The sequence below is a fragment of the Lycorma delicatula genome, chromosome 3 (assembly GCF_047948215.1).
Source record: "Lycorma delicatula isolate Av1 chromosome 3, ASM4794821v1, whole genome shotgun sequence".
Taxonomy (NCBI): domain Eukaryota; kingdom Metazoa; phylum Arthropoda; class Insecta; order Hemiptera; family Fulgoridae; genus Lycorma; species Lycorma delicatula.
Window position 1 is genome coordinate 76,987,458 of NC_134457.1, and position 18,942 is coordinate 77,006,399.

The 18,942-nt window shown below is 26.9% G+C and overlaps 1 protein-coding gene across 1 annotated transcript in view; it reads right to left on the reverse strand.

Annotated features, from left to right (window-relative positions):
• Positions 1–325: 325 nt before the first annotated feature.
• Tmhs (Tetraspan membrane protein in hair cell stereocilia) overlaps positions 326–18,942 on the reverse strand; it is a 99,251-nt gene continuing 80,634 nt past the window's right edge. The window contains exons 2-3 of the mRNA XM_075360017.1: positions 5,120–5,368; positions 326–956 (exon numbers count right to left, since the gene is read on the reverse strand). Coding sequence (XP_075216132.1) covers positions 757–956; positions 5,120–5,368 — 449 coding nt within the window. The 3' untranslated portion in view covers positions 326–756. The remainder of the gene's footprint in view (positions 957–5,119; positions 5,369–18,942) is intronic.

Consider the following 18,942-nt stretch of genomic DNA (forward strand, 5'->3'; position numbering starts at 1 on the left):
TTTTTCCATATTTAAAATAACCCAGAAAAAATTTCTTGCACATAAAATACCACTCAACCTAGATTCTACTACTGATGAATTTTTAAGTGTTTAATCAGAGAAATGCAGAAATTACAATTTTTAACTAAAATATAACAGAAAAAGAAAATTATTTTTTATTCTATAATTCTTAAAACAAATTCATATATTATGATAAACATTATTTCAAGATATTTTGATACAACACTTAATCAGCAAGTACAAAAAAGTCTCATAAGAAGTATATATATATATATATATATATATATATATATATATATATATATATATATTACATGCACACACAAATGAATTAATTTTACATACCACATTGAACCTAAATCTAATAATTTAATTTTAAATAATTAATTTGATTAGTTAATTAAAACTAAAAATAATAATGGAAATACATTTTTAATTTTTTTTTTTTTTTACCAAGTTGGTATATAATTTTATGATTAAGAAAAAAGTAAAATCAAATCATACGTTAAATTTAATAAACTTCCTGACCATAATATTAATTCTATATATTATACACAAATAAGACAGGCAAAATCATTTAATACTGAAATCATATCCAAATTAAATAAAAATTATTTATTTGTAATTATAAATATTTATAAACCTAATACATTCTTTAAATATTTACACTTCATACATACTTATTAAACAATTACTATTAAAACAAAAGTGTGGTTTTTTTAATATTACTTGTTACGCTATTACTTTGGAAGAATTTTAAAGCTGAAAATTTTGAATACTTGTACTATAATCAGGACGGAATCCTGATGACTTTGAACGACCAGTACGATTTGAAAATTCCGAATATCTGTCAACATCTCCAGGTTGTGGCATTAGTAATACAGGATGCAGATTTAATGATTTTCGAGATCCAGCTACTGACTGAGCATCACCTAAAAAACCTCCATTAATTTCACCTATAAACATAAAAAAGAGCTCATTTAGAAACTTACTTATTATTAATGAATTAAACACAAAATAATTGTTTATACTATTCATGAGAACAGTTTATACGAATATTAATTAAATTAAAAAAATTGCTTTTATCTTTTTCTAGTTCGTGAATAAAATTAATTTCATTGTAAAAAAAAAATGTACACTTATGAATATTCTCTTATTTATGAATGAGTTATTTTGTTTATTTTTTTTTAATTTACTAAATATTTTTTAAACACTAAAAAAAAATATTTTATATTAACAGATATATATAAACAGATATATATATATATATATATATATATATATATATAACAGATGTATATTATATTAAATATACATTATATTTAATATAATATACTGAATAAGATATATAAAACTGATTAATTAAACAAAATGTTACAAAAGCATATAATATTAATTCTGTTGTATAGTACAAAAAAATCTAGGTTAAATAGCTAACAAAATTTAAGGCAGTTTTGAAACAAAAATGTATTAATTTACTTCCTTCCTCATGTGATAGGTTGAAAACTTATTTCTCTTCCCACAATATCTCATTCAGAAAAAAATTTGTTGAAGTCAGATTGAGTGGAACAGTAAAAAGAATATTTACACTATTTCGCTGGTGTGGTGGGTTTAAAAAAAAATCAAGCTTATTCTTTCTAAGATGTTATATTTTGAGTTAGATAAACAGTTTCAAAGTGTTTTATACAAAAGGTTAGAATGGACAGTTACATGAATTTTTTAATTTATACAAGTAAAATTTTAACTATAAAAATATTTTATACTTGTTTTCAATTGTCAGTCTTGTGATTGGTTGGTTAGCAGCATCCATTTAAAGTCAGTTTTGTTTAAAGACAATCTTCACTGCTGAATAGCTGTGAGCTTCTGTTTTCCTGATAACTTACATTCAATATTTTAGTTAAGTTCTTACTAATGGTTTATTTTCAGATATATATTAATGACAAACTTGTTTTGTGATGTGACTTATTAATCAATAATGTTATTTTTCTAAATCTTTTAAAAGCAATTTCTCCCTTTCTGCCAATCAAAACATCTTCTTAAGATGAAAATAAACAAAACATTATTTAATAAAAAATTCTAAATAAAAAGGAAAGAGAACCAAAAAGAGTATAAAAAATGAAAAATAACCCTCCTCTAAGATGTTCAGGCTGAAACCTGAAAACAAAAAGATAATTAAACAATTAATCTTTGGTGTTATTTATCCATTCAAACAATTTAACTTACAAGATAACTATTACGAATGCCTAAAAAAATCTAACTGACATAAACATAACAGCATTAAGTGGTGGTTATTTACAGTTGCCACTTTATATTCAAAATTATTTCCCAGGGACCATGTTTATAAAAAAATTATGATTTTTTCCTAAGCTTTTCAATTCATATTTCTGAACAAATAAAGCAGTACTAATATATATTTAAGAATTTTTTCCATTTCAAGATTTATTTGAAGAAAATGGGTGTTTCTTACTTTTAATCATGATTTTTTGCACTAGGCTCTTTTTATTTGATCCGATTTCTGGGAACATATTTCTGAAATAAAAAGTTTTTGTACCTTGTTTAGGACAGCCTCAACAATTTTAATAATAATATTTTCAGGATGCTTGAAGTATACCATGACTTTTATTTATATTTCATTGAATTTTATTCTTTTCAATATATTATCTAAGTTACATTTTTTATTATCATCTAACATTTTATTGGTGATTCTTTTTTATAGCATACAATGATATTTTTAAATTTCTTTCATCTTGTACTTTAGTTTCTATATAATCTGTGAACCTAAGCATCTGAATTCAGTTTACATTGATTCTGCTACAGTTTCATCATAAAATTCCAGTATATTTTGGCAAGAAATTTTAAGGTATACAAATACTTTTCATTTTCAGTTCTCTTAATATAAAACTGAATATTATGTACACAGGCTCATTTAATTTTGCTTGTTTTTTTATCTCTGCTGAAAATGTTGTATGGTGAATGAGTTTTGGACAACTCAGTATATGTACTTTTTATTATTTAATTTTAAAACATGAGAAGAATTAATCACCACAATGGCTACTTTAGATAAATTCTTCTTAAATAAGAACCAACACACGCACGCGCGCGCACGCACACACACACTTAAGATTCAGAAAGAGTGAGGGAGGGAGATAGTATTTTAAACTTTAACAAATATAATAAAAGTAGAAAAACATTTTTAAGAAACTAAATAATTTTACTCTTTATTCTTTGGCTTTAAATTGAATAAAGAAAACATAATTGAAAGTAAATGAATAGGTGCTTAAGTAAATATGATTTATGCAGACAGTTTAATTTACAAAAGAAAACTACATAAACTAAAAATGCTATAAAATTAAAAATAAATCCTGATTGTTACACAAAAGTACTTTCACTTATCTTAGTTCTTTAAAATCATTATGTGCATTACATAAAAAAACTCATAAATAATTTACATTGTTTATAAGTTGTTAAATATAATTATTCTATCAAAAACACTATATCAAAACAGATTTATGACAGTCTATCAAAAACTATTACAAATTAATACAAGGTAACTACTATGAATGCCTAACAAAATCGAAACTGACATAAACATAACAGCAGGGCAGTAAAGCCTAGAATATTTGTTGTATAATAATAATCATCACGTATAGGTTGTAACAAGAGAGATGTTTATTTTCAGATTATCGAAATGAACAAAAAATTTTATTTAAAAAAAATGGCAATTTCCCCTTCATTTTGTTTGTCTGCCAATTTGTATATTTTTAAAAAAATTATTATATATCTCAAGAACAAACTGAAAAACCATATTTGGTACTACCAACCAACTGGTGGTTATTTACACAAACCTTTCCTAATAAGCAAAAAAATTAAGTGTACACACAATCAGAAATTTTGAAATGCTGTCAATGCTATGTCAATTCTTTAACAAGTTGGTTACAATACCAGTTTTACATATGTCCTGTATAAGCATTTACAATGAGGCATCTTTTTAATAATCAGTACATACTCATCTATAATGATGACAATAATTTGCAGGCATAAAAAGAAAATTATTTGGTAAATTTTCTTGAAATTAAAACTAAAAGATTATTTGTTTGATTAGTTCAGTTTAGCATCTCCTAAACTGCTAAAGGAAACATATAAAATAATGTACATCGTTATAAATATTCTGCAAACCAATTTGGAAAAATTCGTAATGTTAGTAATAATGGCTTTTTTTTTAATAAAAACAAAAAACAAACAGGCATTAGTAAAACAATAAATACAACATGGCCAATGATTAAGATGGTAGGGAAGGATATTTTTCTAAGTGGCTTCACTGTGCAGATATGCAAAGGGGTCCTGGTTTCTGCAAGAAATCCAGAGCAGGTCCAGAGACTCTGATGTTGAATATCCACATTAGGTTATCTGAAAACAAATTATTACTGTATTTGGGGTAAATCAACCAAATAATCAATCACCAAATTGCTATTCATTGAAGAACTTCAAACAAACATCAAAACAAAGATTTTAGAGAATTCAAAAAATGAAACATCTGTCCTTGGAATATATATATATATATATATATATATAGTAAATACAAGTTCATCTCAATATGGCAAAACTCTCACAAAGCTTTAAAATTTCAAAAAGATACAATGAAAATATAAAAGCACTTAAGTGAAACAAATCACATGTTCAAATAAATAAATACAGGATGAAAATTAGACTCAACTGAGCAACTCAAAACATACAAATGCACAGTAGCACATAAAGATAACTTTATATTGTCCTAAACAAACAGTTTAAATGCCATATACATTCTTCAATCTCATAAATTACAGATCCTAGAAAACCTAAATAACCACATCTAACTGCATAACATTCATCGCTTCCACGACAGTCTCTAAATAAACTTTGTTTAGGGCAAAAGCTACTTCAAACACCCTGAAACTTTATAACAATTACTTTAAAATAAGTTGTACTGAATTCAATTTAAAAACTATTGTATAATTTTTAAACATGTTGTTACATCCTAGATGTAAAAAAGATTTTTTTTTTTTGTAATAGCAGGTGAAATTGTAAGTTATTCTTTCTTAATTACATCTGATTATAAAAGTATATAAAAATAGAGACATACCTTTATATAAAGAACCATTGGCTCCATATGTTGGTTCAGGTTGAAGTTTAACATGTCTAGTAGCAAGAATAAAAGCAAGTGTAGCCAGAATAATAGCATCTAAGCAACCAATTATTGCAAGGAGATAAGCCCATCTTAATGAACAATCTCCTAGTCGGTAACTACCAGATTCTGGACCACATGTTCTTTGTACTTCCTCTACTTCCCAACCAGCTGGATACACTGCTACAGCAGTAATCATACATCCCGCTAAAATATTAAAAATAAAAAAATTATGAAGATATAAGTATGAAAAATGACATAAAATAAAGGTGTATAAATCATGGTAATAAAAATAGCTAAAAATTTAACTCTTAATAATGAGTAGGTAAAAAATTAGTATTTTTAATCTATTAGTAATTTAGAAAAGGCACATTTCAATTTAATTTTAATGCATATTTAGAATGGGTTTAGCTACAATTATGATCCATATTTCTAAAACATTAAATGAGAAAATAGTACTTTTAATTATTGCTAAAGTAAATAAATAATTCTCTAGTGAGCAGAATACAATTCATACATATACATAAACAAACCAATGAATCCACCTTAAGCAAAAAATAAAAGGAAGATGTTTTTATCTTTCAAAATATATCCCAATTATACAGAAAACTGACAAATTTATAGATTTTTGCTCACAAAATTTAATTATTTTTTAATGTACATCTTTTTGGGAATCAATTTTATTTAAAAAAAAAAAAATGAATTGTTTATAAGTGATATTTGAAAACGTATTGTTCCTAAAGACGGAAAAATTTAAATAAAAGAATAAAGATAAGAACATGTACCTCAGTTTACTACTTAACTAGATTCATGTTTAATTAGGTTTAAATAATGTAGCTATAATATTTATATCAAATATATTTAACAGAATCATAATGGTAAGAAATATATGATTCACTCATATAAAAATAGTTAAAAAAATTAAAATTAAAACGTTAAAATAGTTAATGAATGATAAGTTTAATAATCCTAAAAGAGCTTGCTTTTTCTGAATGTTTACAGCACTGTCCACCTCATAATTTTTAAAATCTACAAAAAAGGTGATTAAAAATTCATGATAAAATTAAACTGTTGTCAATTATCAATGTGACTGTATACAACAGACTACATCTAGACCTGGTTACAACAGCTTACAATATACAACAATTAGTGAATAGAAATTTTAATTAGGTAGATTTCATAAGAAAGCTATATACATAAAATATAACGATCCAAAATGTCAGTCGAGTTCGTTAATAGGCAAAATTGGACCAATGGTAATGGGGGGGGCTTTTTCAAGAAAAAAAATATCGCTATAACTTTCGTATTATGTAAAATATTGAATTCATTTAAAGTTCCTACTATTCTTTGGATAAGAATCTAAAATTTATCTAAGTAAAATTTTTTGATATCACCAACTGGTCCAGGGGGTGGTAAAAATGGGGTTTGAAAGACAAAAAGAATCGTACCTACCTAATAGGCACAATATCGAATCGGTTTAAAGTGATCGTTAGTCCTCTAAACACTACCTAAAACCTTTGTCTGAAACAATTTTTGATATGATCAACCTTTATGGCAAGGGATGACCAAATGTTGCTGGAATTTAAGATTGGACTTGTCGAATGCTAAACATGTGAAGCTTTTTCACATGCAACCATTGTCATATTGAGTAAATTTGAAGTTTTTCTAACTTGAATCTTTTTTATCCCCTACTTAGCACTGGTGAAATCTACCTCTGCTTTCTGGAGTGCCAAAAGGGATTTTTTTTTTATATGTGTTGTAAAAACTTTGAAAATATACAAAGTTTGAGAGGTTACAAAATCATAGTCTGTTATCCAATCAATCACTTTAGTGCCTAATATATGTGAGTGTATACTATGTCTTATACATAAAACATAATTTTTAAATACTATCTGATCTTTCAGATAGTATCAGATCTTTTCAGATCTGCTCTTTTTTGAATAGCATTCAAGTGTGCAGAAATAAGGAGTGTTTACAACTATTATAATGATAATTTACAAAGTTTTTGAAACAGATTCACCACATTTTCTTACTTTAAATATTTTATTCTCTAGGATGCTTTACCTGCAAATATTATAAAGATGTATCAGATTATCTATTTAGTAAAACATTAAAAAAATATCTGATATATATCTTTATTAATTTTAGTGCAGCAGAGATAAAAAGCCACCATAGGAAAACAAATTCTATAAACTGTCTTTATAATTCATTGAAAATGGAAAATGTTGGCTATAGTTTCACGTCAAGTGCGTGAATATTGCAGGTGGTAAATAGTAAATAAAAATAAAAAAAAAGATTCTAAAAATAATCTTTCTAAAGTAGAAACCAACTTACATATATATCATTTACAAGTAACACTCCTTTTAATAGCAAAGGGAGTATTTTATATAAAAAAATGAACACACAAATAAAAAATAAATAATTCATAGGTAATCAAGTAAATAACTAAGTTATATTTATAAAAATTCATATCATTTACGCAAAAGTCAAAATTATTTTCATCAATTTTTGAATACTCAGTTCAAGAAATTCCTAAATATAGTATACTGTGTGAATATATTCCTGAATATATTTATTGTTTGAAGCACAATAATTTAGCATAATATAGTGTTTTATGAAATTATCTTTCATATAGTATACAATCATTGAGATTTTATAAAATAACACACATTTTGTTTAAAACTGGAAGATTTAAGAATCCAGTAGAAAATAATTTCCTAAAGATCACTACATTTTTTATTTCATAAATTTAGATTATTCTTTTAATAAATATTAATAATAGATTAATAATTTAACAAACATATTGATAAGAAAAATGCTGTCTATAATAGAATATATCATGACAATACTAACCTTACACACATTAAGGAATTATCAGTGGCCAGGTAAACACACCAAACAATCAAATTCTCTAGTTTACTCAAATTTTTATTATTATAAATCTATATAAGTTCAGCAGCCTAAATAAATAATGTAAGAAAAACATTTATTTTTTTATGTATAGGTCTGGTGATCTATTCAAAATTAATGAAATTTTTTCAAATTTTTTCAGGGAGTAATATTTTTTATCAGGACTTGCTCCAGTTTTAATAATAAACAAAGGATTTCTATTAACCTATTCATTATTTGTGCAGAGGATTAAAAGTTATTCTAACCATTAGCAAGATTAACTTTCAAGAGTGATAGTAACTCCAACAGGGATATGATTTTTTTAATATCTACAGGTAAACTACTTGCTTTACATTCACTACTAGGTAATTCAAAATGTATAAATGAAATAGAGTAAACAGTTTATTTACCTTTTTTTTTTTACACAATATTCTGAGAAGGTAAAACAATAATGACCTACATAATCACAAGGCTGAATTTAAATAGAAACAAACATGCATGCAAAAAATACATACACACACATAAATATATCTTTAGAGTATAATTTTATAAAAGAGAACTAAGCAATTACTACAGAAAAAAATTATATGTTTTTCATAAAAGTTTCCAACTGAGATAACAATGCTTGCAGCAGTGACATGATTGAGAGGTATTAATATGTTTCTACCAGAATTGATCATTATGAATTATATTTTTATATTCAGCAATAAGTATAATTAAAGCAAATCCTATTGTATCAAATGATCAACCAAACAGTATAAGGTTACCTGATCTTTTAATGGTTACCTGAAACTTTAATGTTTAATTAAATTATGAAATATTAATTTCTTCCTTATTAATAAAATGAGTTCTGTGAATTTAAAACAATTTTAAGGTAAATAAAAATTTGTGTGTTTTGATGGTAATTACAACAATTTCATTCTAATCAAGAGATTTCTAGTTTAAGGAAAATAATAATTTGTGCCAATCTTACAACAGATCTATGTTAGAGATTCAAGGATAAGCAGAGAAAAAAAACTGGTTCATTTTAATAATTTTGTCTCTTATGAGTTTTTCACACATTTTCTACACTTTTCTCTTAATTTTAACTAACATTTAAGTAGGGTAATGATTTCATTACAAAAGGAGAATTATTCTCCTTTTGTTATAAATCGAGGTAAAACTGGATTTGGTCTAGTAAAAATAAAACCATTATATACATTTGTCCCAATCTCCTGCTTCTCCTCTCTCTTGAGAAATTTTTTTAACTTTTATTCCCAAATCCATACTAATTAGGCCTTGATTAATTTAATTTTAAACTTATAGATAAAAATTTCTAAAATTTGTTTTCCATAGAATGTTTCATTTTAATGGATATTATTTTCATCTGTAGGGCATTTTTTTTTATAAATGGATTAATTTCAAACAGAATTGATATTACCAAAAATATTTTAAGTTAATAACTGCTTAACTAACAGAAACAAATTTGAAATAAACTAATTCACTTTGATATAAAATATAAAGTTACCATGAAAATAAAGTATTTTTTGCAACTTAAAATTAAAACAATTTGATAAACAATCTTTAGTACTTAGTCTTTCAACTGCAACACAAAATCAACAAGTACTGATTCAATTCAAATTTATATTTTTAAATTATCATAAATTATCTTGAATCAAAATTCACAATTCCACAAAAAGGTACAAATACTGTTGAACAATTTTTATTACCAACATTGTCTCTATACCATTTGTAAACTACTGTAAGAAAAAATAATTGATTATTTTGAGGTATTTTCTTTCACTAAATATTTTAAAAATTAGTTTATTTACAAACACTCTTTCTTAAAAAGAGATAATAGTAATATTTCCTAGAGGATCTAGAGTTTCCTTCACTGATACCTTTTACTTTAGCATACATATTTTCAAGATTTTTATATTGTAAACAATCCATTCTTTCCTTAACTCTTCAAATTTACCAACTTCTTTATTAAACTTTACATGTTCATCTGTGGATTTTACTTCAACTTGTTTTCTTAATAATTTTTCAAAGCATCAATCAGCAGGAAGGAATGAGTGGCCACGAGCTGCGAAAGTAACTTGAATTCATTTAATGATATCTGGGGTTTCTGTTGTCAACCGGTGACATAACATAGCACAACATGCGTAACATCCGATTTTGTTCTGTGCAGCCATCGCAAAATAACAAAACCCAATCAACTTTATTTAAATTAAGTGATTGTAAATGCTCTAGAAGAGCTGAACCTATCTCAGTAGCTCCTCTGCTCGATTGGTTTTCAGCCTTAGTAAAAAATGTTAAGATTCCTAGAACCTAGGTCTAGATAACAAAATGAATAAAATGAAATTTACTGGCTATAAAAGGCCTCTCGGATGTTTATCTTAGGTAAAGTATGAACTTGTAGATCAAAAGCAGAGCTTTCATAATTTTGTGCTTCCTTCATCAAATTATAAAAAGCATTGGCACGCAATTTATAAATTTTTCATTAGGTTCTTGTTAGATTCAAATTGGTTTCGTTACTACCTTTTTTAAACATAAGGGTCATTCCATGTCAAGTGGATCAGTGGTCCCTAGTCGACCATCTACAAACTTCATTACATTTTGTGTGGACATTCGCTGTGATCTTAAAAGCCATTTTAACAAATTGTAGCTCTATATCTGCTATTGCTGATTTTCTGTAATATCTTGAAAAAAAGGGTACTTACTGGTAATTCGCGCATACATGCAAAAAATTTCAACTTTGACTTATAATTTTGAAGGTAATAATAAAGCTATAGGTTTGAGTTTTAATATTTTTGGTTAACATTTTATGCATTCTTCACAAATTTATTTTGTGAAGAATGCACAAAATAAATGGTTTTTCGATATAGCAGCTATAATGTTGCTGCAACATTTTGTAAGTCAAAGTTTGAACTAAAATAATTCCTTATCTAGAACTTTAATTGCAACAAGACTTTGTAACTTTAAAAAGGCCATAATTCAGTGCAACATTCTAAAGTTTCAAAGCAACTGCAGGTTTATGTCAGGAGATATTCATCATCAAATTTGGTTAAAAATTTATTAGCCCGACTTTTGACCTACTTTTGAAAACTTATATTTTGGGTATACCTTCTTAGATTTTGTTAGTTTTATAACAGTTACAAAAAAACAACTTTTAAACTAAAAAATTCATGCAGTTTGTTTTCTGATCAATGATTTATAAGTGGCAGAAAAAAATTGAAAGATAATGCATCTTTCACATAGGGAGCAAGTTTTTCGCAATGTTTACAGATTATATGAATACTCCAGTAGAAAGTAACTTTTTATTTAATAATATCATTCATTTTGCTGCCTATTAATACAAAGTTGTTAACTGTATTAGCTGTACCTTGCCTCCTATTGAATGCAGAGGAAACAGTTTCACCTAATTATATCTATTACAGCAAGCACAATTTTTAAAAATATTTATTTAAACATGTACAAAAATACTGAAATCATAAACAAAATGAAGTGTAGTCACAATAGTAATAATAGAGTGCAATAAAGTGTTACAATATTATACAACACAGTAGCTTCAAAATAAAATAAAAATATCTAAAGTAGTTAGAACTTTTTTAACACAATACTTTTAATTCCACTTCTGCTTAACTGTTTCTCAATCATAGATTTGAGGTACCAACTTTAAGTATTCTAGAAGCTGGTAGACTCAAAGAAAAACAAAACAAAATTCTTACAAACTGTTATCATTCCCAGCTTTTAGTTTTTAAAATGTAAATTAATGAACTGTCTGTCCTAGGTTTTGTACCATCTTTTAATCTTTTTCTCTTAGGATCACTGGCAGAAACATACTTAAATAATATCTTAACTAATCTTACCTTTTGCTACCGTAAATCTGATTTCAATTGACTGATTTATCTGAATATATCACCTTATTACTTCATTCTATTACTACATTTTTTATTTTACTACGTTTAAACTTCTTACTAAGACGGTTACGCGGTCGTGCATTATTTTTTAAGAAACGTGAGGTTAGGATCACTGTCGCAGTACTTTTTATAATTTTTTACTACCTTTCTACCTTTTTTTCGCCCATCACAATTTATATTGGACACTAGAGATGGTGATTCCATAAAAAAACTTTTACTTAAATAAATATGCTTTATTCAGTTAAATACACGCAGCTACCAACACTCAAACTAAAGAATAATGCATGTGCTAAAAACGTCTTCGCACAGCTGATTTAGCGGGCGTCGGCGCGCACAGTCACCAACACAACATTTCTGTAATGTATTTTATTTAAAGAAAGTACGAAGGTGCAAAAATTTGATGTGATATTTAATAAATAGAATTAAAAATACTCAAGAAACAAATTTCAACGGGCATGTTAATTTTTGAAAAAAAATTGCTTATTCCGATTCTAAACAGCATTGTGTATGTTTGCGTTTGATACAAAACTGAACAATTTCAGCGGAACGGAGATAAGTTTTGTTAGCAAAACATTATATTAAATAATAGATGCCAACTAGCTCTACTGATCAACATAATCTCGATTTTGTCCGCTGGTGGAGATGTTAAGTTTTGAAAGAAAGCTCCTCAAATATAACTGTTTTTTCATTTAAACTTTTCATCATCAATCAGAGAAAAAATTAATATTTATCAAGTTCAATTAATACTCAAGTATTAAAATTACCAGTGTATTGTAATTTCTTCAGAGTAACAACTTAGTTAGTACATATCCCGAAGCTTTAAGTGGTCTTAAATACGCGGATTTCAAAATAGTCAGCCTTCATCTTAAAAATAGTGATTATTGCTGGTTACCCCGTCCTATGTACGGGTAACCAGCTTAAAAATGTATTTTGTCCGGTTCTTAGAGTTACCCGTCAAACACCAATAGATAGATGGTAACCGTACTTCATTTCTCATTTAAAAAGATTTTTTTTAATGTTTTTTGTCAAGTATCTGGAGGTAGGTGTAAATTTTTTACCTTTCTTCGCCCTCTTTCAAGGTCGAATTTCGAAAAATCTAGAAATCGGTTATTAGTTATTCACGTGAAGATTACGCACACCAAAAATCCAATCTATTTAATACTATAGAAAGAAGAATTTAAAAATTATAAATCGCACCCTATTATTTATTTATTATAAAAATGTAAACAGAAAATACACTTTTTTTAAATACTAATATTTTTCTATTCAATTTAAAGGTTACATTTTTAATTGTTAATTCCGTAGAAGTTTCTACAATCATTAATTTTTAAGAAAAATTGAAAAAAATTTAATTTTTACATGATTCTCCATATTACCTACATCTGAAAAATACACCTCAAAAACGCTAAAGAAACTTTCTGATAAATATTCAAGAATAATTTATTTCATAAAATAATTAATGAAAGTATATCTTGTAACCTCTAACCCCCAATAATCCAGTCTAATAAAAATGTAAGGAATCCATATACATCCAACACGATTACAAATACATTGAGGTACATTGATTACAAATACTTCTGCTATCGCTAGCAGATCCGAATTCCTCTGGCAAAGAGAGTGCACTGCATCCTTCAATAACTAGGATCCCATCAGGCGCATTCCTGCTGGACCGTAAGGCACTAACTCCGGCAGACAATTTTAGTAAAAGGCATTTTTTCTTTCTTGTTTTAAATGTACGAATAAAATTGCATTTATGAAGCGCTATTTACAGCTATTACGCCCGGATACGAGTACAGGAGTACTAAACAAGATTATAAATTTTAATGGCGAATTTATGAGACACAAAAAGCAAGTAACTTTATTTTTAAACAGCAACTAATATCAGTAAATGAAATATAGATTTTCTAATTTAGAATACATTATCACGACATAATGTATTTTGTTCTATCATATTTAATGTAGCCTTTTTGTGTTCCAAACCTATCATCATTTTTATTTCACATAGAATTCTGTTTAAAATGTAAAATGTTATTTTAACATATTGTAAAAAAATATGAAACTTTTTTTAACAGAATTATGACAAATGTTGGTACTAGTGACAGCCGTATTTAAAACATATACGTTCCAGAAGATACATAGTGCAAAACAAACTTTACACAACATTATCAACAGATAATAATAGTAAAAAAATATATTAGCAAATAAATTATCGCACAAAAGTTAGGAAATAATGTTAATTATTATAATAGGAATAAAACAATGAATGTTATGTTTACCAACAAGGAAAATTTACAGTACAATTCTCTGTTTTGTAATAGTATCCGCAGTGGGAACTAGGGCGAAACGATTCGACCTCAGGAATTGAAAATAAAGTATAAGAGCACGCCTCAGTCAAGCATCAAAGTGAGAATAGAAACAAGTTAAGTGTACAATAAAAATAAACAGAGCGGTTCAAAGCTAACAGACATCAAGACTGTACTCGAGTATACGTATAATTTTACTAACCTAACTAGTACCGTTCTAAAAGATGAGCTCCAATGACGATTAGCACGCTACGTCTCTCTTTATGTATCACAGAAACCTAAAAACTGTAAACAATTACAGTTTCTTCAAGTGTGAAAACACGTTACAATATTCAACAAGTAATCAGAAATCTGATTTTTTATAAAACTAAAATTAACTGACATTTTTAAAATAAAAGTTAACAATCTGTACTGGCAGTGTGCTTCTGAATATTATGTTTCATATATAAAATTTAAAAAACCCTTACGTATTATCACAACTTCGTCAAAGAACCAAATAAAAATCTGCCATACAACACAAAATTCGATATAATCGTTTCACCGGAAGATGAAAATGTTTCATGAAACGATTTTACTAAAATTTTTGTATATATATATATATATATATACTTAATACTCTTAAAAAATGGAATGACAAATCATTCTTTTTACTTCCTTGTACGAAGTGAAGGAAGTATTGTGATCTCGAAAAATTTTGATTTTCAGATTTCAACAGAAATATCCATTTTGACCATCCCTGAATCCATTTTGCCTACTTTCTTTTTAGGGAAATAGAAATAAGATATAATAGGGAAAATAGGGATTTTAGGGAAATAATTGTTTTTCGATAACTTTATACAAATTGTTAATTCCTGCTAAAAAATAATTTTAAGAAGCAATATAAATGTAACTTTTTTTGGAACAGACTTTGATATATGAGGTTAAATTGTTCATTTTAGTTTAAAAATGTGATAAATTTTTGTATTCAAATTATACTAAATCTGAACAATAAATACTAAAAATATAATAACGAATTCTCTAAATTCCAGTTTGAAGCGGCGTCAAGTAAAAGATAAACGAGTACCAATAACTTGCAATTATAATAACATGTAATTAATTTGGCAAATAATCAAAAAATCAAAAGTTAAAAGATTATCTATTTATATATTTGTATAAAGTAAATTCTTTTGAAGTTGATTTTTTTTTTCTTTAGTTTTCATTAGTTATAATTTTTGTCATATTTTTATTTAATATGTGAATAGGCTTACGAAGAAGATACATATAAAAAAGCCCTTTTCAAGAAACGCAAAAAGCGAGAAACCAGTTACTTTATTAAAAAAGGAACGCAATTAATCGAAATTAATTATTGCTGAACTAAGGACATCTTGAATGGAATAAATAAATATATATCTTTATTTTTCTAATTACGTTTTAGGAAGTGTCAAGTGAAAAAAAAAACAAATAAAAAATACTCTCAAAGTAAATTTACATGTGTTAATATTGTTTTAGTTTCTGAATTTTTCAAAAATCCGTAAGAAGCCTTTTACGGGCCACCATATGAACTTCCCTTAATATGAGTAATAAATATAGTCGTTAAACGAGAGACTTTTGTTATAACTATCATCCTCATATATAAAATTAAAAAATATGTTGTAAAAATTCCTCCAAATATTGAAACAATTATTAAAATTCGAAAGATTTTTTATTTGTTTTTGGCTTAGGCCTAAAAGGAAGTTGGTAATACAGACAAATAATGTTTTTTTGCATTATGTCTGTTTATTTACTTCATCTGTATTTTTAAGTACATTCTGTATTCTAACGATTTAAACAGAAACAATTTAGTGAAATAGAACACTTTCTTTTATTCTCTTAGTAATTCTGTACTTTTTTAATGATTATTTACCATTTGTATAATTATGAAATCGTTACGTGGTTTCATAAAACTAAAATATGCTGAACAATCGTGGTTCTCGTGACTAATCGTATTATGACGCAATAAAAGTAATATAATAATTGTGTTGGGTGCATATATAATTATTTATTTATTATTTGTTGTCTATGTATATTTTTTTAAATTTAATTTTAATTTATTTTTTCAATCGAATTCAAAAAATGGAAGATGTTCTCAATTTTTTTGTATACTATATATTATCCTCATTATATTAAACGTTATCGATAATATCAATTGGAAATAGGGGTGCTGCTGTTCCACAGTGCCTGTTCGCGAGCCGCCACTGTTTCCCGCACAAGCGCAAAGTATTTAATCAAATTTTTAATTATCAACGTCTTACATGGTAATAATAATATCTTCATGAATTTCCCTTAATATTATTTCATATGTTTATATATTATAATCAATAGGACATCAATTACATTATTTCTACTGTTAAATTAATTCGCCACAGAAGCTTACAAACAACGTCGGAATATGAAAATGAAAATGTGTAGCGTATAAAAATCCCATGCCTGACCGGGATTCGAGCCTGCGATCTTCGGATAAAAGGTCAAGAAAATACTACTCCGCCAAGGAGATCGGTGAAGTTTTTCTAATAATTAACCGTTTATTCTACGATGTTTCTCTGGTCAAGGTTTTACCACGGTTTCCCTTGACCCATCCAGACCAATGGAACTGTCACGGTTTTCCTTGAGAGTTCCTTTTTTATCCGTTGAGCAGCATACTTATTTATTCTAAACATGATCTATATAATTGCTATTACGTGTTCAATATTATTATTAGGTGGCAGTCAGAATAAAAGATTTATTTAGATACTTAAAGCGCATAATTTATTACAGGAACGCTATTTCGTAACGTTTCTCTGAAAAATTTCAATAACAAATGTAAAATAATATCTCATTATACTTGGGGCGTTTTACTTATTTTCTGTTAAATTTGATGTTCAATAAATCATTTCATAATATCGATAAAATCTAAAAAGTAGTTTATTTTAATCCCTAGTCACTTTTCTGTTACATTATTCAATTTCATTTCATTAAAAAAAAAAATTTAGCTGTGTTTAGAGATTAATGGTTTTCCAGTATCAGTTATATTTATTTATTTATCTTTTAATTAGTAATTTTATTTGGGAAATTTTTTTTATTAGGATTTTTTATTTATTTTAATTTTAGGTTGGTATATTTGTTTTGAAAAGTTGAACAATAAATTACATAGAATAATCAAAAATAATATTATTAATATCACGAGATTAAAATAGCATTAAAAAAATAAATTATTTAAAAAAGTGGCATATAAATAACTGTATGGAAGAAAGTACTACAACAAACATGATAAAAAAATTACTTTTTGTAACGGTTTTTATGCGCTGTTGTAAGAAAAGGAATCTGTTAATCGTTGTCTAGCCTACGTTACTGTACATTTACCGCACTAGCACGAAGTATTTAATCACATTTTACTTTACAAGGGATCTATCACCTTAAAAATCATAATAATAGTTTTTGTTGTCAGTTATTATTCAAGTATTTTCATACCCAGATTACCGAACTGAATATAGGTCTATTAGGGTTCTATTTATTTTTTATTTTATGAATAATTATTCTTAATTGAAACAACTGTTCCTTGAAAAAAAAAATGGCCTTTAACTGAAAATTGTTGGGCAATAAGAAAAAATTACTTGTCACGTAAATAAGAAATATTTTTTTAGAAAATTGCCGTTTTTCCCACAGCTATAATTTTTCTTCAATTCTTTTTTTTAAAGATAAATTTCAGTAACGAGATAATATCTGCAATGGAAAATAAAAAATCCCTTCGGCACGCCGGAAGGCGGAGGTAGATTTCACCGGTGCTAAGTAGGGGATAAAAAAGAGTTCCACCTTAAAGTTAAGAAAAACTTCAAATTTACTCAGTACGACAATGGTTGCATGTGAAAAAAGCTTCACATGTTTAGCATTCGACAAGCCCTATCTTAAATTCCAGCAAAACTTTGGTCATCCCTTGCCGTAAAAGTTGGTCGTATCAAAAATTGTTTCAGACAAAAGTGTTAGGTAATTTTAGAGGAATAACGACCACTTTAAACCGATTCGATACTGTGCCTATTAGAGAGATATGATTCTTTTTGTCTTCGAAACCACGTTTTTTTCACCCCCTGGACCAATGGTTGGTGATATCAAAAAATTTTACTTAGATAAGTTTTAGCTCTTATCCAAAGAATAGTAGGAACTTTAAACGAATTCGATATTTTACATAATAAGAAAGTTATAGCGATTTTTTTTCTCGAAAAAGCCCCCCCCCCCATTTCCACTCTGATGGTCCGATTTTGTCCATTAACGAACTCGGCCGATATTTTGGGTCGTTATATTTTATGTATCAATTTGAAAGTGACTGGCCCAAAATTACGGCAGTTATCGTGTCTACAAAAAGTGAAATATATATATATATATATATATATATATATATATGTCGGAGAATAAAGTACAGTGGAGTATCTTCCGACAAAACGATGAGAATATTCTTTAGAATATCTGTATTTTTAGTAGTTTTAAGAAATGTACTATTACTTGTAATGTTTTGTAAAATAAGGTTTAAATTGTTTTATTGCGGTAGGCTTAGGCCTAGGTAGGCACATGGTTGTCAACGTAGTCGGGATCCCAGGACGATAGGGGTATCATAAAATTAATAAGGAAAAGGAAATATGCAGTAGGTATATTATTTGAGAATATGGAGAAAGGGTAGTCTTGCTTTGGAACCCAGATC